Source organism: Myotis yumanensis, unplaced genomic scaffold (genome assembly GCF_028538775.1).
Source record: "Myotis yumanensis isolate MYYU_CA2020_CCGP unplaced genomic scaffold, mMyoYum1.0.hap1 SCAF_6, whole genome shotgun sequence".
Lineage (NCBI taxonomy): Eukaryota > Metazoa > Chordata > Mammalia > Chiroptera > Vespertilionidae > Myotis > Myotis yumanensis.
In genome coordinates, this window is record NW_027223757.1 from 93,420,638 (window position 1) to 93,436,211 (window position 15,574).

General features: G+C 52.4%; 1 protein-coding gene across 7 annotated transcripts; it reads left to right on the top strand.

Moving 5' to 3' along the window:
* Nucleotides 1–658: 658 nt before the first annotated feature.
* On the top strand, nt 659–14,363 carry LOC139012602 (DLA class II histocompatibility antigen, DR-1 beta chain-like). 7 transcript variants are annotated; one of them, XM_070418746.1, is made up of 6 exons: nt 659–1,143; nt 3,286–3,555; nt 5,452–5,733; nt 6,417–6,527; nt 6,970–7,047; nt 13,426–14,363. In XM_070418746.1, the coding sequence occupies exons 1-6, from the start codon at nt 1,044–1,046 to the stop codon at nt 14,133–14,135; spliced, it is 1,551 nt and encodes a 516-aa protein (XP_070274847.1). In that variant the 5' UTR covers nt 659–1,043; the 3' UTR covers nt 14,136–14,363. The 7 variants fall into 7 exon arrangements, with proteins under 7 accessions (XP_070274847.1, XP_070274848.1, XP_070274851.1 ...); XM_070418747.1 differs by having other exon boundaries at nt 660–1,143; nt 3,337–3,555; nt 13,426–14,362; XM_070418751.1 differs by lacking the exon at nt 13,426–14,363 and adding an exon at nt 7,441–7,469 and having other exon boundaries at nt 943–1,143.
* Nucleotides 14,364–15,574: the final 1,211 nt, after the last annotated feature.

Below are 15,574 nucleotides of genomic sequence, written 5' to 3' on the forward strand. Positions count from 1 at the left end.
ACCCATGAACACTGACAGTAGTCAGTGAAGGCCAGGTATGGGGGGCAGGGCCAGGTAGAAGGGGTCAATGGGGGGTGGGGAGGAGAGTATATATATATATATATATATATTAGAGGCCCAGTGCACAAAATTTGTGCACGGGGCCGGTGGGATAGAGGAGGTAGGGGGTTGTCCCTCAGCCAAGCCTGCACCGTCTCACAATCTGGGACTGCTGGCTCCTAACCACTTCCTACCTGATTGCCTCTAACCACTTTTGTCTGCCAGCCTGATGGCCCCCTAACCGCTCCCCTGCTGGCCTGATTGACACCTATCTGCTTCCCTGCTGGCCTGATCAGCCCCAACTGCCCTCCACTGCTGACTTGTTCACCCCTAACTGCCCCCACCCCTGCAGGCCCAGTCCCTCCCAACTGCCCTCCCCTGACGATCTGGTTGCCCCCAACTGCCCTCCCCTGCCAGCCATCTTGTAAGGACATGGGGGGCCATCCTGTGATGACATGAAGAGAGGGAGGGAGTGCCACCTAGGCTTTTATTAATATATATATATATATTGCTTTCAAAAATAAATATTTTTAAAAATAAGACTAAATAGAAGGCCTCCTAACCTGCAATCACCACCCTCAGCTCCCAGCACACTCACTCATCCATTTGCAAAACAGCTCTGTCTGCAGTGAGAGAGGCAAATGCCCCCAAAGGCTCCAACTTGTGTGCTCATCACTGACAGCGCAGAGCTGCCTCACAATAGGGCCCAACAGTGTTTCTGACACAACCAGACCAAACCTTCAAAGCACTAAATCAAAGCAATGCTTTTAATGCAGGAAATTTTAAATTTCAGAAGAGGAACTTCCTACTGAATCTCTGACCAGCAACTGATGATGCTGTTCATCTCTGATGCTGATTGGTTCTCAGTACTGAGATGACCCAATCCAGGAACAAAGAAATGAGTTCCTCAGTTGGTGTTTTGGGGGATGTCCATGGAGAAGGGTCACAGTCCTCACTGAGTGAGACCCCCCTGCTCCCTGCCCCTGTCCTCTCTGAGCTCCAGCATGGTGTGTCTGCGGTTCCCCGGAGGCTCCTGGATGGCCACTCTGAAGGTGATGCTGATGGCACTGAGCCCTCCCCTGGCTCAGGCCAGGGACACTCCACGTAAGTGCACCTTGGGGGTGAGCTGTTGTGGGGGAGGAAGAAAGGGAATTAGCTTTGTCACTGTGTCCAGGCCATGTCCATTAGAAAATGGTGGCATTTCCTTCAGTGGCCACCTGCCTTTATCATATGGGTTCCGATTCTTTCCACCACAAAAGGAGGCTGGTGCTCGCCACTATGAGATGTGCAAGGGGCTCCATGTATCTCAGCTGTTCTTCTCACCTAGTCTCCAGTAACCCTCCCCAGCCTGTGTCCCCTTCCATGGGGGTCTTGAGAGGATTGAGAAATAATTATCTCAGACTGATTCCCACCCAGTGCTCCATTTACTGTATTGAATTATCCCTAAAAGGAACATTTCTCTGGCATTTTATGGGGCGTGAGAAGGAATTAGAAGGTCTCTCTTTGAGGACCCTGTGTTCTGTCCTCAGCAGAATCTGTGATGCTGGCGCCTCTCCCTACTATGTGAGATATATCCAGGGGCCTCCCCACCACCTCCTTTCCTTTCTCCATGAGCCCCCAAAGCTCATAAGTCCCTGTAATGGAGCTTCTCCTATAGAGTGGGGCTATGCTCTCTCTTCCTCCTGTGGAAAGCCCCCGGGAGCTGAAGCAGAGATGCTGAGTACTGGGAAGGACCCACAGATGAGAGGCGTCTCCTGAATGCCTGGCAGGTTAGTGCTCATGAGGGATCTATGTTGAACCTTCCTGTACCATCAGTTCCTCCTACATCTCCCCTTCTCTGGCCCGAGCCCACAAATAGGGATTCAATTAGTAGAAATAAACTATATGAAATTCTATGTTTTTAAGTTAAAAATAGTCAAATGTTAGCAATTTCATATGTTCAAATTATAGGCCATGAGCAGGAGTAGAGAGAGAATGGGGTTACTTACATCCCATGGGGCTGAAAGTCAATAATCAACACAAGGGAACTCATTGGCCTCCTGGAGTCTTGGCCCCGATGCCACAGTCCATTCATCGTGTCCTCTGTTTCCCTTAATGAGCCGTGTTTGGTTGCCTCTACTTCCAGGTCCCCCCTATTTTTCCCCCAGCTGTGTCAGCACCACTCCTGAGACCCCAAAGTTCACACAGACGCTCAGCCCTGGAACAGATCCACGGACAAGACAAAATGTAGTGATATTTTCCCTCTTTCTTTACCTGTGAATTTTCTGCCAATGAGTAGGAGGGGAACAAGGAAGAGTCTCTGAATTTCTCACAGGAAGCAGAGGGAACATAATGTGTCATCTGAATAAAAGTGTGTGGGAGCTTGAGCCCTTGCTGCTTTCCATGGTCCCCACAATGATCAACTCCCACAGCCTGAGTTCATTCATTAGACCACAGGGATTTATCTGAGCGACTGTTACACACTAGGCTCTGTTCTAGACTCAGAGAAGCCGATTTCAATATGATAGAAAGTCACCTTTTACCTTGAACTTAGCTAACACCCGCCTCCTCCAGGCTCCTGTCCCCTCCCTCTCACTGTCTGGGCTCAGAGCAGGTTCTCTGGTTTCCCATGAGGCACATGGGTTCTCTCAGGCTTGGCAGGTGGCATTGCTTTCACCTGAAATGTGCCTCCCACGCCCACATACACCAACCTTCACCCATATCCTGTCACTCAGAGGCCCTGGCCCTGCCCCTGATGGAACTTGGACCCTGTGGTCCCTGCTCCAGGCACCCCTTTCCTGCCATCTCCCTCCTGTGTGGATGGCCTGTGGTTGGCTGTGATGGGCACTTTGTTGAATTCTAAGCTGCAGATCAGAGGGCGATGCCCAGTTTCCTTACTGGGTCCCGGGGCCACTGGGGCCTGGCACGAGGTCCCCTGCCCAGGTGGTGACAGGAGGAGGCGGGTGACGGGGGGGAGGAGAGGCGAGGGTTGAGGCATCTAGGAGGAGGCGATGATGGCATAAGTCCTTGCCCAGCCTGGAGCCTGGAGCCCCACGGGGCAGCCCAGTAGCCCAGTGAGTCCCCAATGGCTGAGGGTCCCAGGGGTCTCCCTGCCCTGCAGCCTCCCTCCAGCCCTAGATGACAGGGCCCCCCGGGTCCTGGCAGTGGGGGTGCTGGGGTCCTGTGAACCCACCAGGTGGCGGGCCCCCATTGGCCGGCTTAGCCATCCTCTCTCACCAGCGTGAGGGATCCTTCTTGTCCCCACAGCGCATTTCCTGTATCAGCCTCAGTCCGAGTGTCATTTCTCCAACGGGACAGAACAGGTGCGGTTCCTGGAGAGACACATCTACAACGGGCAGGAGGACCTGCGCTTTGACAGCAACGTGGGGGAGTTCCGCGCGGTGACTGAGCTGGGGCAGCCCATCGCTGAGTTCTTCAACAGCTTGGAGGACCTCCTGGAGCAGGAGCGGGCCCAGGTGGACAGGTTCTGCAGAGACAACTACAGGTTGTCTGAGGAATTCCTGGTGCAGAGGCAAAGTGAGTGAAGAGGGTGGGAGGGGTGGCATGGGGGAGGGGTGCATACACAGGACTGTGAAGAGCACCCCTGAGGGGCCTGAGTGCGGCTGTGGGGACCCTGAAGTCCTGTCCTGTGTAGGACGTTTATGGGGGTGCCCAGTCCCGTCCAGTGGGGGGTGGGTTAGGGAGAAGAAGGGAGGAAGGGAGGGTGAGGTGTGAGGAGGGAGTAGGTCTGTCTTGGCCAACCCCCCCTGACTCTGAGCCCCCTGAATAGGGGTGCGGGGTGCACAAGCCTGTCCTGGGCGAAGGGTCAGGCTGGGTGTGAGGGGCGGGGCCTCCGAGGCACCTCTGGCCTCTCTGAGCTCCTATCAGGTCTCAGTGTCTTGTTCCCCCCTCAGTGCCCCTGTGTTTACAGACAGGGTGATGGTGAGCCAGGGTCTAATTGTAATTTGTTACTTAACACACTGATGTCACATCTACACAGGCTGACAGCATTTAAGTCATTACATGTTAACTGTTTAGAGTTCTGACAATTTACCTCACATTCTATTTTGTTAAATATTTTTTCAATATTGCCAAATACTCACTTGAAAATTAGTTTTTTATTTTTAATTTATCCTTGTTTGATTTCTCAGGTTCTTGAACAGTTTTCACGTACGTGTTGGCTAATGGCTGTTCCTGTTCTAGGAATGGCCTATTGTCCGTCATCCCTGAGGTCCGGGCCTTTTTCTCAGTGATTTTCTGGGTTCTCTAGGCAGCAAGAGGGACACTTTGCTAACATTGGTGCAGCATTTTCTCCAATTCCTGCCTTGAGTTTTGATTCTGTTTTATTACTTTCCATGTTAAGAATTTAAACATCTTTAAGGTAATGAAATGCACTCTGAAGTTGCCTGAAATGACTTACCATCAATCTTAAATCTACCCTTTTGGGGTGCAGTAAAAATGTTTCCCCCAGGTTTCTTGTCCTGCTCCTCTTCCTCTTGCTCCTCTTCCTCTTCCTCCCTCTCCTTCTGCTCCTCATCCCCCTAATCTGTATTTATTGGGCCTGGTCTCAAACAGGAAGCACACATATTAATGACTTCCAGACCCTGCCCTGAGCTCAAATGTCAGCTTGAAAAGAGAGACAATTATAAAATGACAGGAATCCCAATAACAGGTCGGCTTCTTTTGAGAAGGAGCGGGTTGCTCAGTGAGTGTCACTGTCAGTGTTACAATGATGCTGTCCTGCTCCTCCCTCTCCCTCAGGACTCAGCCCCCAGAGCTAGGGAGTCACCTGTCTTTCCTGCTCCCAGGGGAACCATCTCTGTGTTCTCAGGTGTGATCACATTCCCAGCACTTCACACCCTGAGTCCCATCTCCCCAAGCTGTTCCCCAGTTTCTCACCATGACTTTCCTTATGTTCTCTCTCCATATGTGATAAACAGCTGACATACAGTGACAGCTACGTTCCAGCCGCTGTTTTACATATTTTAGGCCCATTGGTCCTCATATGTCCTTAAGCGGTGAGTTAGCATTATCACCCCCTTTGCAGGTGAGGAGCTGAGCAGAGAGGATCTCCCAGGATCACCCAGTAAGAGGCACAGCCTGGATGTGACCCAGGCAGCCCTGCCCCAGAAATCACATTGGAACTCACACACTCTGTGCCTTGCAAAGATTTGCAAACACTTTGATTAAACAATTAGTAACTGTTTCAAGACATGAAAAATCCCTCAAATTTCCTCAACGTCTCTCAAATCCAGTGGCCTGGGCTGTAGGCAGAGATTCAAGTCTCATGGCACTACCTCCTGCGGGGCCACAGGGCGGGTTTGAGGGGGGCCTGCCTGGGCCTGGAGCCTGGGACTGGAGACGAGGTCCAAAGGGAGACACCCAGGGGCCTGCCTGTCTTGCTCATGTCTCGATCCGCCTTCTCTGTCCCAGCTGAGCCCACAGTGACTGTGTATCCTGCAAAGACCCAGCACCTGCAGCACCACAACCTCCTGGTCTGCTCCGTGAACGGCTTCTATCCGGGCCACATTGAGGTCCGCTGGCTGCGCAACGGCCAGGAAGAGGAGGCCGGGGTGGTGTCCACGGGCCTGATCCGGAACGGGGACTGGACCTTCCAGACCCTGGTGATGCTGGAGACAGTTCCCCGGAGCGGGGAGGTCTACACCTGCCAAGTGCGGCACCCCAGCAGCACCAGCCCTGTCACCGTGGAATGGAGTGAGACGCCCTTTGACCTCCCACGCCTCCCCCCTCAGGGGCCTTTGCTTGTCCCTGAGGGTCAGGGTCCCATCTCTCCACACCCCGTTTTCCTTTGCTCATGTCTCCCCTTCAGCACAGGCCACGGGGTAGCCCTGTGATCGCTTCTGTGGACACCCATAGCCCTGGGAGGCCGCCATGCCTGCCCTGCTTTGAATTCCCCACACTCTCCCCGTCATGGTGCCCCTTGGCCCTGGACACCATCCCCTGTGGGCTGGGCGGGTGCTTCTGCCTATGCTGAGCTGCCCACTGTGATCTGGGAAGAGGCGCGTCCTCCACAGTGTGGGGACCTTCCTGCCGTGGGAGAGCCCCGTCTGCTCTGCCGTCTGCGGCTCTGTCACCCGGGCCAAGTAATGAGGGTCACTAGTCTCAGGCTCCGCAGCCTCAGAGGCCGAAGCAGTGGCCTTGGATCGGGTGTGAGGGGACCTGAGGCCAGTGCCTGGGCCTTGTACCTGCTCAGTGTGACCTCAGTCTCTTTCCTGGAAATGGCTATTGTTCTGCTTCTTCTAGGGCAGCTTCCCCAGTAGCCAACCCCCCCCCCCAACTCCTTCCCCCCGCCCGCCGCCCCAAGCTCTCAATCCCAGGGTCTCCATTAGAGAAGTTGCTTTGGGCCAAAACCCACTGAAACCAGCTTCTTCTCTCAGGGGCCCAGTCTGGATCCGCACAGAGCAAGGTGCTGAGTGGAGCCTGGAGCTTCGTGCTTGGGCTTCTCTTCCTCGGGGCGGGGCTGCTCATCTACTTCAGGGCTCAGAAAGGTGAGGAGCCTGCTGGCAGCCGAGGCCCCGAGGAGGTGGGGAGAACTGGGGCTTTGCTGGGTGAGCTCTGGGTATGGCAACGCCCTAGAAGCCTCTCTTTCCCTGTCGGTCTCACGTTCCCTGGAAATGCAGAAATAACCAGCTCCCGGTTCTTAGAGTGGAGACATGAGGAGTCATGGCTGTGGGGTTAGAGACGGGTTAACACGCACGGGATTTGGGTGCAGATCCTGGGGTACATGGAGGAGCAGGTCCTGTGGTCACTAATGACACTGGATGTGACAGCTTTGGGGCCACTGTTCTCAGCTTCTGCTCTTGTCCCTGCTCTGGTGTCAGCGGGTGGGGGTGCTGCTAGAGAAGCTCAGGTGGCCTGGGCGGGGACCCAGTATTTGAGGTCACACTTTCATTCCTATATTTTTAAGTAGCATCTTCCTTCACTTCCCAGGACACTCTGGACACTCTGAGGGCCCTGTGCCCTCCCCTGGCTCATGCCAGGGACACACCACGTCAGTGCACCTTGGAGGTGAGCTGTTGTTCATTCTAATGAATAAGCTCAGGCTATGGGAGTTGATCACTGTGGGGACCATGAAAAGCAGCAAGGGCTCAAGCTTCCACACACTTTTTTTCAGACGACACTCAGGATTTCTTTAATCCTCTCTCAGGGACGCATTCGGTTTCCCTAGAACAGAAGGTGCAGGGGACGAGCCAGGGGACAGATAGCGGGGAGCCTGGGTGTGGCTCTGGCGGCCGCTTGCCCTGCAGGGTCTCCTCCCGCCTGGTGAGAGGCACCTCTAAAGCAGCTTTGGCTCCTGAGACTTCAGGACATTTCTTCTCACTTGGGAGCCACAGCAGGAGGCCTGGGAGGGCAGCGCCCCTGCTGGCTGGGCCTGGGAGCAGCACTGTCCTCTGTCTGCAGGACTCCTGAGCTGAGGTGGCCATGGCAACAGGGGCAGGAGAGAACCTTCTGTCTGGCCACTTGGCAGCCTGAAGAGGTTTCCTGTTGGGCTCTCACTCCCCAAGGAGAGCCACCTCGGGCTCTTGCTGGGTTCTGGCTCCTGACCCCCAGCAGCTCCTCCCTGCTGGTTCCTCTCCTGCTCTGGACCTGGAGGCCCCAGTGTTGACTGCAGAACCTTAGCTCCATCCCTCCTTGTCCCTGTGTGTTCAACCCTCGCTGTCTGCTGTGCACCTTAGCTCACCTCTGCCCATATTTCTTAGTCAAATGTTCCTCAATTAAATATGGAGTGAAATCATCTGCCTCACAGGCTTCAAGGGCAGGAAGTAGGAAGAAAAGAGCTGCACAGGACCTAGGAGACTGGGCTCCAACAGAGCTGTGGAGGCCAAGGGCCCTAGGCCGCCTCTGAACCCCTCACATGCAGAGGAGGCACCTGAGCCCAGAAGCCCAGAGCCTCCCAAGTCACACAAGTCAGGATGGAGACCCAGGTTCCCACCCAGGCCCACAGCTCGCTCGGTGTGACTCCCCCCGGTCATCAGGAGCCAGGAAGGGGCTGGTGCAGGGATGTGGTCCCCGGCTCCCATCCCCCTCCCAGGCTTCTGGAGCTCAGTCTGGGAGACAGAGTCAGGAGGAGTCCAGTCCCCTGTGGGCCTAGAAGCAGATTCCGTGCTTGGGCACCTCCCAGTCTCCTGTTGGGACAACCCTACCCCCTGGAAGCTCCCGTCTGATGGGGACAAAAGAAATAGAGAGCCAAGCGAACACGTAAGTCATTGGTGAGAACACACCACGACAGGAGAGAGCGGCTGGGCCCTGACTGGTTTTGCTCAGTGGATAGAGCGTCAGCCTGCAGACTGGAGGGTCTCGGGTCTGATTCCAGCAAAGGCACAAGCCTCGGTTGCTGGCTTGATCCCCTGTGTGGGGTGTGCAGGAGGCAGCCGATCAATGATTCTCTCTCATCATTGAACTTTCTATCTTTCTCTCCCTCACCGTTCTCTCTGAAATCAATAAAAAAATATATTTTTAAAACAGAACACTTGGAATTTGGGTTGGCTTCACCAAGGAAGTCTTCCTGTAAGGGGCTGAGATGTGAGGAGAATGAACTGTTTTAACAGCTTAGGAGAGGATCAGAGCCTGGAGCTGGCGAGGGAGAGGGCACAGGGGGAGGTGCCTCCGTGAGTTGTCTGAACCCTCACACAGGCTCACTGGTGAACATGGGGGCCTGTATGCACACACTCACGCCTCCATGCACACTCATCCATGCACACTCATAACCACAGGTCACATCCCAGGTGTAAGCACACATAAGCCTTCTCAGACCTCCGTGCACACACATGGATGTGCAACATGCATTCATGTTCACACACATGCAGTCAGATACAGACCTACAGGGGCCAACCCGGCCTTTTCTGGAGTTCAGATGTGCTTTCCTCTGCACATCGGAAGGGGGCCTGCACTGCCCTGGTCAAACGTGGGTCCCCAGCAACTGTGTCACCTGTCGAATGTCCCGACCCCACTGACTGGGCTCCATCCACAGCCCCTGCACCAGGTCCCATGGGGGCGACGGGTGTGTCTTTTACGCTGTGCATGTACCGGTCACTGGATACAAGCTGCCCCAGCAAATGGGGTGACCTTGAGAGAGGAGGTTCCCTTCAGCCAAGAGCACTCACCACTTTTACATGGTGTTTCTGTTTGCGGTTTGTGGAGACTGAGGAAATGGTCTGCAGGGTGAGCTCTGGATACACCTCAGTGTTATGCCCAGATTTCAAGATCCCCACAGACCAACAGGGAGCCAGCCATGTTCGATGCAAAAGCAAAGGATCCTTTATTTTTGAGCTAACTCGCCTCCCCTTCCTGGCCGACGCAGCGACAGGAAGCAGAGTGGAATGGAGTGGGAAACACAGGGTTTTAATAGGGGGTGGAGTGAGGGGACTGTGGGCCCTGCCGATTGGCCAGGCACAAGCCGGGTCCTGTTACAGAGGTTGTGGTCATCTCTAAGGCAAGGACGTCCCTGGATTGTCATTGGTTAGTTTAAAGAAATCCCAGGCGTGGCCAGCAGAGGCTTGGGCTTCGGGGAAGAAGGGGGTCTGAGCACATGGCTCCTACCCCAACATGGAGGATAAGATGGGGGGCATAGCCCTCACCCTTTCACTCAGCCCTATTGTTTAAGGGAGAGAAGAAGAGGAAGGCTTTAAAGGCAGCCAAAGGCAGACATGCTGGGTAGGTACAGCCCCCAGGGAGGGAACACAATCCCACCCAGGCAGGGATTTGCTGCAGTAAATAGGACGGGGGAGAGGGGGGCAGTGAGGGGTGCAGGGAATCCTTAGACACAGTGGAGCCAGAAGGATCCTGTGGCCTTTTTCCCAAGCGCAGGGCCACCAGGCAGGACGGCTGTGACAGGACACAGGGCTGAGAGGGGATCCTGTGACCTGACAAGCGGGAAGAAGAAAGGACCAAAGTTGAAGGCAGGTAGGAGGATCAAGACATTCTTGAAAGCAAAGTGGCTGGAGGCACAGAACCAATGGTGAATTCTACCCAGTGTCAGGTGCACCAAGAACATTTTGGCTTCTGGAGTTAGAAAATACCATGTACTGCGATTTCATTTATTTATTTATTTATTTATTTATTTGTTAATCCTCACCCGAGGATATTTTTTCATTGATTTTTAGGGAGAGTGGAAGAGAGAGGGAAAGACAGAGAGAGAAACATCAATGTGAGAGAAACACATCGATTGGTTGCCTCCTGCAGCAGCCCTGGCCTGGGCCTGGGCCAGGGAGGAGCTTGCAACCAAGGTACATGCCCTTGACTGGAATGGAACCCGGACCCTTTGGTCTGCAGGCTGGCGCTATACTAGTATTTCCTGAGCCATACTGGCTAGGGCGTTTAAGGTTTTTATTTTGTGTGTGTGTGTTTAATACTACAATTTTAAATGGACCACACTACTTTTTTCTGATCAAACCCCCACCTCTGGGGTGGGGGGAAATTTAAAAAAACACCTTTCTCCCCCAGGGCGCTGGCCAGGGGGCAGTGCACTATGGAACCAGAGTGGGAACAGGAGACGTTATTAGCATTTTGTTGTTATGATAAACTTTGTATTTAAACTTGGTAAAAGGCCAATTACCTGCCAAGAGGGAATAAGGAAGAAATTTCCAAAAATGTGCAGATGTCTTTAGTGAAGTTTCAGAACCAAAAGACTAATTGACATGAAAAGCTGGAGAGAACTGTTTGAAAAGTTCATTCACAAAGTTTAATTCCACTTACATGAACTAAATACACGTGTTCTTCACCATTAGGCCTAGATTGTGCGTGAAAATTCCATAAGACGTCACACAGCCAGCCAGCATCTCAAGGGATTCCCTGGAAACTTTACAACACAGGCAGGTCAGGCAAGTTGCCAAAAAGTCACAAAAGCAAAGAACCTAAGAAGAGTGACATACATGGGTTTTCTTTGTGTTTTCCTGCTGTTTGATAAACGTGAAGGAACGGGTGGCAAGCAGTTCCTTCCGCTCATCGCTCACTGCACATTAGCCTTAGGTTGCCTAAAGCATTAAGGACCATGAATAAAATGGGGCAGCAAAAATGATGAGAGCCAACAGCAGGGAACTAGGCAGATACTGGGATGTGACCCGCTCTGCCCTTCTCCGGGGTCCCAGGGTCCCGGCTCAGGGACCCCCTGCAGCTGCGGTCACAGGTGCGCACACTGAGACTGCGAGTCACAGGCACACAGGGTGCAGCATGGACTGTCCTGGGACCCCGTTCCTGCCCAGCCCTGGGAGGCTCCCACTTAAACACCCACAGCCACACCTGTGCCTGGGACCAGAGGCCCTTTCGCTCCCGCCAGGACCGGCCACTGTGCAGGCAGTTCTCTCTGCTTAGACAAGGAAGCACTTTTTTAAATGATTGATTGGAGGAGAGAGAGGAAGGGGGAGAGAGAGACAAACGTTGATTTGTTGTCCACTTATTTATGCTCCCATTGGCTGCTTCCTGTATGTGCCCTGACTGGCTGTTGCCCCTGTAACCATGGCGTATCGGGACGACACTCTAATCAAGGAGCTACCTGGCAGCATAGACATGGAAGCGATTGTAGCATTGGCTCCGGTGAAGCCACATGTCCCCAAAGCACCACTAGGCCAGACATTTATCACTTGTATAAAATTCCACATCCCATGTCGGCCACCGAGAGATGGAAACAGAACTCCCTACAAGTTACTTGTCTCTACGCCCCTGATATTACACATAAACACCACTTGACAATTCAGAAATTCACGTAGAACAGCGGTTCTCAACCTGTGGGTCACAACCCCTTTGGGGGTCGAACAACCCTTTCACAGGGGTCACCTAAGACCACCAGAAAACACATATACAATTACATATTGTTTTTGTGATTAATCACTATGCTTTAATTATGTTCAATTTGTAACAATGAAAATACATCCTGCATACCAGATATTTACATTACGATTCATAACAGTAGCAACATTACAGTTATGAAGTAGCAACGAAAATAATTTTATGGTTGGGGGTCACCACAACATGAGGAACTGTATTAAAGGGTCGTGTCATTAGGAAGGTTAAGAACCACTGACATAGAAGTATGTAAACCTGTCATAAATCGTGAACTCGTGGTCAGCATGTGTGGCAAATGGTCCTCCGTGTGGATTTAGATGAGGCGCAAACATGGGAAGGCTGCCCCTTTCCTCCTTCTGGGCTCAGCTCTGTCCTGTGGGTGTGGAGGCCACAACACCAAGCCTCTCTCACCATCGCATGGCTGGCGCTGCTGGCAGGGCTCTGACTCAATGGTTCAGGTTCTGTGACGGCTCCTGTTGAGCGTGCTTGAGAGAGGGAGAGCGCAGGCGAGGGTACACAGAGCGCCAGTCCCATCTTCACTGTGTTACACTGTCCTGTCACATGCTGCCTTCCATCAAGGGTTCATAACAAGATGTAGCCATTTCTAGGTGTTTCTATGACTCCTAGAACACAGGTGTGTGGCTTTTCAACAATCGTGTATGGTTTGTTGTGACTCAGACAGACTCGGGAAATGTTAACTGGGATCATAGGTTCCCCTTCAGGAACTACTGTGCTTCCCTTGAGAGATGAGAGCAAGTTCAGGATCCACCTCTTTTCCCTGTTTCACTTGGTCGCCATCTTGGTTGACAGTTAATTTGCATAAGGATATGCTGATTAGCCAATGGGAAGGGTAGCGGTAGTACGCTAATTACCATGTTTCTCTTTTATTAGTGTAGATTATTTTGTTTAATCCTTATCAGAGGATATTTTTCCATTGACTTTTAGGGAGAGTGGAAGAGAGGGAAAGACAGAGAGAAATATCGATGTGAGAGAAACACATTGATTAGTTGCCTCCTGCACAAGCCATGACCTGGGCCCAGGGCCAGGGAGCAGCCTGCAACCCAGGTACTTGCCCTTGACCAGAATGAAACCCATGGAACTTGGGATCCTTGGGTGCACAGGCCAACACTCTATCCACTGAGCCAAACCGGCGATGGCATAGAGAATTTCTCATTAACTGTCCCCTTTGCTTTTATTTTAACTACTGATCAGATTCCCTGAAAGTTATTTTTTTTAAGGTCGGGTCCCAAATTCGGGATCGTGAAACTGACAGGGTACCTTAGGCCCCCAGGTCCTCCTCAGCGTGTCCAGATGGCCGTGTAACAGCACGATTTGCTCTTTGTCTTGCTTGTGACCCGTGTGGCCCAATAGGGACTCTGCAGTGATTAGCGAGTGGTCTCCACATGGCGCTGCAGGGTGGCATGGTGCTCCTGGCACCTGAGGAAGAGGGGCCAGGCCGAGGGGGGGTGGATAAGGGGGGAAGGCATTCGCCCCGGGAGAGGGAGTATTAGACAGTTTACTCTCCTGAGGAGAAACTTCCTTCTCCATAAGGAAGGACTATCCCAAAATCACTGGCACGTATTTTATCATTTATTTTGAATAAAGGAAACAACATTGCGGGCACAGACCTGGGATCATGGGCAGTGGCTGGTGGAACACAAGGTGGAATTTTGAAAAACCCTGTGGCCGGTGTTTGTGCTGGATGCAGAGTTGGCTTCTTCTCCAGGACACGGTTACCACAGGCCTGGGTCAGAGAGAAGGAAGGGAAACCCCTGCTGACAGCACCAGTGGGCGGGCCTGTGAGCTCCCTCTGCTGCTCTCCCTGGGCCCCTCCCTGCACACACTCTGGTTCTAAAGCTCGCGCTGGGCTGAGGGTTATGAAGCGCAGATCAGTGAGTTCAGGGAATGGACTTCAGAAGCCGAGGAAGCCCTGCCAACCGGCTTCGTGGAAAGACGGGTCCATCCAACGTCCCTGCGGGAGGACATCGCTGCATCTCACCGGGCCGGGCTGCCGGCCGTGCCGAGCACTAGCGTGGCCTGTCCGTGGCACGGCCTTCCCTCACGGATATGTGTCTTTTGTGGTAAGAAGACCTTGGCCCTGTCTACCCACTTCCCCCTTAACTATAGGAACTGATAACCTGCTTCTCACTTTAAGTTCCAAATTAGCTGTGGGGGCTTTCTGGAAACCACGAGAATGTTCTGAGATGACTCGGACAAGAGGCAGACACTCCATGCTGCCTGTGCTGATCACCAAACGCCCGTTTCCCAGGTGTATTGCAACCTTTCAGGCTCAGCACAGTGAGTCCATGGTGTGACACGGGGAGGACTCAAGACCGTGTGTGATGCTGCTCATGGCAAGCTGCCTGTTGTTCCACAACAATCTGTGTTTCTGGCCGAGCCGGGGTGGCTCCGTGGTTGACCATTGACCTATGAACCAGGAGGTCACCGTTCTATTCCCACTCAGGGCACATGCCCGGGTGGGAGGGCGTGCAGGAGGCAGCGGATCCATGATTCTCTCTCATCGTTGATGTTTCTCACTCTCTCCCACTCCCTTTCTCTCTGAAATCAATAAAAATAAAAAATAAAAAAATTTTAAATCTGTGCTTCTGCTTTTACTCTTTTCTTCCCAAGATTTTGTGATTAATTTTCCTTAAACACAAAGCTGTGGCCCCAAGCGTGCAGATCAGACTGTACTTCTGAACTGACAACCACTGTCCCCCAGAAACCAAGTCAACGGCCTTTTTCTAGGACGGAGCCCAAGTTTCCTGCGGAGCAGAGCAGGGCTGCCTCCCCTCCTGCTCAGTGGGAGGCCCTGCCTGGGGACCACCTGCAAGACTGAGCATGTGGGGGCCGCTGTAACGTTGCTTTACCTGAACTCTCCTCCTATTGAGTCAGCTCTGAGGAAAAGTGTGAGATAGAAAGGCAGCACTTTTTGTCACATGGAACTGGACAACATACAGAATTAACTTATAGTTGTTGATACATTATTTTATTTTTTAATTAATTTTAGAGAGAGGAAGGGAGAGTGTTGTAATGTACCCCTCGAATCACAGAAGTTCGCCTGAAGAAGTCGAATTAAAGAGTCACCTTTATTGCAATCCGGGACTCTGAGGGGGCATTTAGCTCTCCTATTGGGGACCAGGTGTAAGCTGGCAAGGTCCTTGCACCTGAAGGGGCTAATTAGGCTGGGACCCTTACCCACACAGTTTTCCCAGACTTGTTTGGATGGAGGTCATCAGTAGAATGAGAGCAACCTTTGTAGAATGAGAACAGCCTTTCATGGCTTACCAAGAATTCTGTAACTCTTTACTGAGATATGCTGTACCGAGAACTTGTCCTTCTGCTGTGTCTCTCCCTTAGAGATTAAGAGGAACAAAGAATACATTCCTCTTGACAGACCTCCTATTCAGTGTGTTGTGTATAAAAGGCATTGAGTAGTTAATAAATTTGCTTCAGTTCCTCAAGAGCTGTAGTCCTCTCAATCCCGCTTTCCTGTCTTTCTTTCTTTTCTCAATTACCACCTCCCTGCCTCAGCCCGGCTCAACCTGTCAGGCTGGCCCTGACACTCTCCCAAACCCCGAAGTGCTAAAATGGCCGCAAACACCAGGTTTATATAGGCAAAAATCACAAAGTTATTGATTACATCCCAGGGTTTGGAATGAGGAACCTGGTTCGCAAAAAAGCAGTTTACAGAAGCAGAATTAAGCATGTTAATTATAGTTTTGGGTCTCCGGATCACTGCGTTGACAGAAAC

What these genes read in the sequence shown, in the direction of transcription:
- LOC139012602 (XM_070418746.1), top strand. Translation starts at nt 1,044, where the DNA reads ATGGTGTGTCTGCGGTTCCCCGGAGGCTCCTGGATGGCCACTCTGAAG. An exon ending in CCCTGTCACCGTGGAATGGA is followed by an intron (nt 5,734 to 6,416) that starts GTGAGACGCCCT and finishes TTCTTCTCTCAG; the next exon opens with GGGCCCAGTCTGGATCCGCA. An exon ending in CTACTTCAGGGCTCAGAAAG is followed by an intron (nt 6,528 to 6,969) that starts GTGAGGAGCCTG and finishes TTCACTTCCCAG; the next exon opens with GACACTCTGGACACTCTGAG.